The 6,229-nt window shown below is 33.4% G+C and overlaps 1 protein-coding gene across 1 annotated transcript; it reads left to right on the top strand.

The window, feature by feature from the left end:
* Positions 1 to 784: 784 nt before the first annotated feature.
* On the top strand, positions 785 to 5,690 carry LOC131660877 (uncharacterized). Its single transcript, XM_058930234.1, has 7 exons — positions 785 to 1,196; positions 2,818 to 2,875; positions 3,476 to 3,556; positions 3,682 to 3,714; positions 4,265 to 4,504; positions 4,619 to 4,760; positions 4,953 to 5,690. The coding sequence occupies exons 1-7, from the start codon at positions 1,018 to 1,020 to the stop codon at positions 5,435 to 5,437; spliced, it is 1,218 nt and encodes a 405-aa protein (XP_058786217.1). The 5' UTR covers positions 785 to 1,017; the 3' UTR covers positions 5,438 to 5,690.
* The last annotated feature ends 539 nt before the right edge of the window (positions 5,691 to 6,229 follow it).

The following is a 6,229-nucleotide window of genomic DNA, read 5'->3' as shown; positions in this document are numbered from 1 at the left end:
CGCTCCTCTCCATTCAGCTCCGCTCTACTCCATTCCATTTCATTTTATTTATGATATCTAAACATAGCATAATACTCCTTTAAAAATTGAAATAATTGAGGACTATTAAAAATACTATTGAATGCTCCTTTCTAATAGTAAATAAAAAAAGAGATTAACATGAGTTATTAACCCATCACCATCGTATATTCTATTACTTAAAATTAATCCTATAACATGACTGAATAGTAAATTTTTATTAAATGCTTACACCTCATTCCATTATAGTTAATCTCTAAAAAATTCAATAAAATTGATATATTTAGTCCAAATTTTTATCAAAATACATCAAATTTTTATCAAAATACATCAAATTTTTATATATTAAAGACCTAAAAGAAAGTATAAATGTATGTTTGGTTCCATATTTTTTTTTTGGAATAAAAGACTTTATTAACCAAAAACAGAGAAATTTATTACATTAAAGTGTAGAAGCATTCAATACATTGGTGAACGTTGGAGTAATTTATTACTATAAATAAAATCCCGAATCTGAACGGAATAAAACTAGTTGCTGTACGCTAGTAATAATTAAATTTCAATCAACCTTCCGTGCAAAAGCTACTAATCGAATGGACCAGGTGAGGTATAAGATAACGACAACGACTGTATTTATCTTCAAAGATAAACATACTACGACACTCCACATAATTTAAATAGTAAAAATATCGCCATTCAATTCAACACCCGATAAATACTACAAAAATAGTAAAAAAATAATCAAGGATATGTTTGACTTTTCCCATGTGAATCCCAAAATATACTCACTAAGAAAAAAAAAATAGACGGAGTTTTCTGCTAGCGTGAGTTCAAACAAACATCTTCATAGCGTGAGAGCTCAATTCTTTACGACACCGTTTCGTCGTGCTTCCTCCCTCAACTACAACACAAACAGCGAAAACCGAAATTGCATGTGTTTAATTTAACCCTTTCTTTTGTTTCATCCTCAATTTTTCTGGTGTTTGAAGAAAATCGAGAATGTGGGGATTTGGTGGTAGATATTATTGGGGGAGAAAGGTGGATTTTGAGAAAGCGAATGGGATAGTTGTGGTGTTCGCGTGGATGTCAAGTGAGGAGAAGCACTTTATGAGATATGTGGATCTTTATGCTTCTTTTGGATGGAATTCGATTATATGCCACTCTCAATTTCTCAATATGTGAGCTTGTTTTTAACCTATGATTTTGATATTGATCATGATTTTGTTGTTATAAATAATAAGAGTTTGATTATAGGTTGATGATGGTGTTCTCACAACAACTACCAATTTGATAGCACCATATTAGTAGTATAGTGTTTTACTAACTATTGTATAGATGATTAGTTTTGTTAATTCATTTTTCAATTGTAAAAATAGATGAATGTGAGTTCTATTAGTTCATTTTAGAAAAAACTAGGGAAGAGTAAAATTATTATTTATTAAACTGAAACTAATGAACTTTGTAGCACCAAGACCTCTGATTACATTTAATTAATTAATGTTTAAATTATAATCTGTGTCGACGTGTCAGGTGTTGGTGTCATGTTTCCAGTGTTCGTGATTCATTAATGACTATTTTACAATTGTCTTATATAGAAATTGGATTCTCTCCCTTGATGTTATAAGATTAAACCCTTACCATTAAGTTGACACCTTCATAGTAAGAAAACTCAAAACTCTAAATGAATGAATAATCAACCTAATCCACAATGCATAGTGTAGTCTTGCTGTGTTTTCTATGTATGGGATTGAGGACTAGATAACAACAATAGCAAAGTGGATATGCGGTGCGTGGTAGTTTGGTACACAGAATGTTGTGGAGTTAGAAACAACCCTAAATCAAAATAAGAACTAAGAAGCATGGACTTACAACCGCTACTACTAATGCTTTATTACTAAAATGGGTGCTAAATGGATATTTTATGCCAAAAGATTTCAAGGCAGAAGAGAATCAGTGAATAGCATTACTCATGTGTTTAGTAGTATCTGACATTGTGGTTTATTGGCACAATGAAGATTGAAGCCTGATCATAATTTTATGCATCAAAAAAGGAGCCAGGGGAGGGGGCTCTTCCAGGTTGTTCTTTTTATGTTTGCTGAAAGAACTTCACGTATTAGCTTCATGAGGTATGATTAATAGTGGACCAGTAGTTAGACCATACTACTTGTGTTGTGTGCTGGCTGAAATTGCCACTGGAGGCATTTTCTGTTAGGAATCTTAACTCGAAGTCCATGTTTAATTGTTTGGTAAAATTGCTAGCTGATGATTTAGGAATCATCTATACTGCGGTTCTCTACCCATCTCAATGTATATTGGATAACTATGAGCAGAAATGAGTCACACTAGCCTATGCTAACTCTAACCTTAAAACATGGCTGGCTTATTTACTTAACCTACACCTTTTAAAGAGGCTTGATCTGATCTTTTGAAAAGCCTACTTTGTAGTAAGACCTTTTAATGAGGCCAATGTCTTTATGTTGGCTAATGGGATAAAACTAAACATTTAAATATGCTAACAAGGTCAAGTAGTTAATCAGGACAGTGATGATAGTATTATCATATTATGCACATTAATTCAAATAAGGCGGCCCCATCAATCTCCAAACACATTTTACAAAATTTAAAGCCTAACATTTTTGGCTAAATTTGCTTTTTAGAAATCCTTGGTCAAGCTTAGTAAATAAGCTGAGGCAAGCCAGGAATAGTACAATTATAAAAGTTAGTCATTGGACCCAACAAACTGCTTGGTTGGTTATTCATCCCCATGGGTCATGATTATAACATTTATATTATTTGCAGGTTCTTCCCCGATAAAGCCACAAATCCTGCTGTTGATATTCTAAATGAACTCGTTGAGGTATGTTTTACGGTAGTCCATCCATTTTTGTAGGTCAGTCATCAATGAATTCCATTCGGCTAAAAAAGATTATTTTCCTCGCACACTTAAGTGGTCGATGATCCTGTTTTAAGATTTTACACAAAATGAGTCTGGATAAGATAAGAAGCATATATATGTAACATCTTTTCTTGTTTCGTCACATTGATTAGAACATGTCTAAAATAGTCTGAAAATTGAAGTATTAGAGTATAGCTAGTACAGCTAAGCTAAGTTGTTATATATTAACCGGTCAGTTTTGTACATAACAGAGTGTGTTGAGTCGGCACATTTTGTTGCTCATTTAGGTATTTCAGTTACAAGTCGGTTTGTCCTGCACAGCTACTATATAAAGCTACATTTTATCTCAGTAGATAATTTTGCAATTCTTCATAATGCTCCTCGCTTAAAATATCTCACTCTTCTAAAGTTTCCTTGGCATCTTAAACTCTATTATGAAATAATCTGACTGTTAAAATTTAAACTGCTATTGAATTTGTAAATTTATTATTTCAGTAAAAAAAGTTACCCGTATGAACAAGCTTACAAATAGTCAAATACTGCTGTTTGTTCATTGTGCAGGTTCTGAAAATTAGGCCTTGTCCCATTGTCTTCGCATCTTTTTCGGGTGGTGCAAAAGCTTGTATGTTAAAGGTTCTTCAGGTATTTTGTATATTTGTTGCAGACTCTGGACTTTTTTTGTGTGTTTGTATACATTTTTATCATTGTTTTCCTTTGTAAGAGCTCTTAAGTCTGACAGCTGATTACACTGTTTTCCTTTGATCCAGATAATTACTGGGAAGTCTGAAACACATAATATGGTATGTTTTCTCTCATCAGCAGGTTATTTAGAGGAGGATTGAGTTAACATAGACTGCATAGTTTGTAAACTCATCAATGTCTAAAGTTTAAAACATCCTCCCTCTGTCCCATATTATAAGAGAAATTTACTTTTTAGATTCATTAAATAATGTATCTGGTCTATATATATATATATATATATATCTATATATATATATATATATATATATATATACATACCAGATACATTAATTATTCAATAAATCTAAAAAGTGAATTTTTCTTATAATATGGGACGGAGAGAGTAGCTCTCAACTTTTCTCAAAAAATGTGCATGTGTGCAATGAGGTATACAGTGTCAAACCCCTAGGTTGCCATCCATGCTCCGTAACATAATTCATCATTATTTCCCTTTGTCAAATATTTTGCGAAAGTTCTTGCAACATGGACTTATGTGTACTGGGCGGTGATATTTTGTCCTAATATCTTTCCTGTTCACAAAATAAAAAACACTGTTCAATTTACCTTTTATTATATACTTACCGCGTCTAAACTTTTTTAACTGCACAGGATGATTACCAGCTTGTTAGAGACTCTATTTCTGGCTATATTTATGATTCCAGTCCAGTTGATTTTACCAGTGATATGGGCGTCCAGTTTATTCTACACCCATCTGTTTTAAAAGTGTCCCATCCACCAAAATTTGCTTCATGGATTGCCAATGGCATAGCATCTGGTCTTGATTCCCTTTTCCTCAACAGATTTGAATCCCACCGTGCAGAGTATTGGCGAACACTTTACTCCACCACTGTAAGCAGCTAAGAATACACAGTTACATGATTTCTAAATATAATCAACGGATTACCTCCATTTTTTTTTCTTAGGTAATGTTTGACATCTCATTAGTTGCTTTTTTTGTTCCAGAGTATGCAGGTCCCGTATCTCATTTTTTGTTCAGAAAATGATGATCTCGCTCCTTTTGAAGTTGTTTCAAATTTTTTCCATCGATTAAAAGACCTTGGCGGCGATGTCAAGATGGTAAAGTGGAGTTCCTCTCCTCACGTAGGTCAGTATCTTAACTAGTTATGCATAATAGCACATAGTAGCTCTTGCTGTAACTTCGAACTTTTAGATTAACAGCATATATTAAAGTTGCGTTCATGATGTGCAAACATGCAAATTATTATGAATGAATGTAATTTTCATTGCATGCATGTACAAGGGGAAAAACGTATTGAATTCCACATGAATATGTCAGGTCATTTCCATTATCATCCTGATGAATACAAAGCTGCTATCATCGAGATCCTTGGCAAGGCAGTCGCAACTTATAGTCACAAGAACAGAAGAATTGAAGATGAGAATCTGGGCATAGAGGGAATAAGAAATGAGATCACCGATCCGTTCTCTGAACTGAGGAAAGCAGCAACAACCTCAACTAGTTTCCAGGGTTTTGTTGTTGCTCCAAGTGAGAATTTGTCTCCTGGTTCACTGGAATATTATGACGGTAAAGATGTTGGGTCCGTATCAGATGAGCGAAAAGGAAATTTTATTCATCTCCCAAGCCGTCCAAGCATCAATGCTAACGGGGTTCTTGGCCAAATATTGTTTGACGTATGTGTCCCCAAGACAGTTGAGGATTGGGATGTCAGATCGAATTCGAAAAATGTGGGACTATTATCTGGTACTAGGAGACACATTCCTTTCAATCCTATAAAATGCATCCGACGGTCAAGGTTGTAACATTGTGAATGTTGATCCACAAGTTTTGGGTGGATACGAGAGTTGACTGTTTCTTCAAAAGAATTTCAATAAGATCTTATCGTTCCGGAGATGTAATGCCGCAGTACCTGAAATAAGAGGCAGAACGACTTGTAAATTCCCTCTCAGCTGTCTTTTTAATTACTGAATAATGTGATTGAGAAGCTGGTTTTTTCCTGCGTGAATTGTACAGATACTTCAACTGAGAAAAATATATTTTATGTTTTGACTGAAAGATGCGTGATAAGAATAATTGGAGTGTTGGAAAAAAATGGAATTCTTTTCATTCTTGTAGAGTATTTAGTGTATAAAATGAAAGGTGTTAGAATTCTCTTTGTTTCTCAAATGTTATGGTAAGTGGAGTACCGTTTAAAAAGAGATAGACACAAAAGTAGGTAATGAATCCATCATTATTAATAAGTGTGAATTTAATAAGGTAAAGTAGAACAAAAAACAATGGCAATAACAAAAACTAAATTGTCAAAGGAGATAAAGACTCAAATTAGAACAATGTAGGAATAAGAAATTTAAATAACAATATTTAAAAAAAAAATTACCAAAAAAACAAGTTTTTCAGAAAATTTACCAAAGTGTCTAGGTTTTTCAGGACCCTCTAGAGTATGCGCCAAACCATTTGGCGCATTAGTACAAATTTTCTTGAATTAGTCAATTCATTTGGCGTATAAGTGTTTGTAAAAAGTAAAAAAAAAAAAAAAAACATCCACATTGGCGCCAAACCATTTGGCGCATACACATAATTTTTGTACTAATGCG

The sequence above is a fragment of the Vicia villosa genome, linkage group LG3, assembly GCF_029867415.1.
Source record: "Vicia villosa cultivar HV-30 ecotype Madison, WI linkage group LG3, Vvil1.0, whole genome shotgun sequence".
Classification (NCBI taxonomy): domain Eukaryota; kingdom Viridiplantae; phylum Streptophyta; class Magnoliopsida; order Fabales; family Fabaceae; genus Vicia; species Vicia villosa.
The sequence above is the reverse complement of the archived record's forward strand: the minus strand, read 5'-3'. Positions and strand labels throughout refer to the sequence as shown.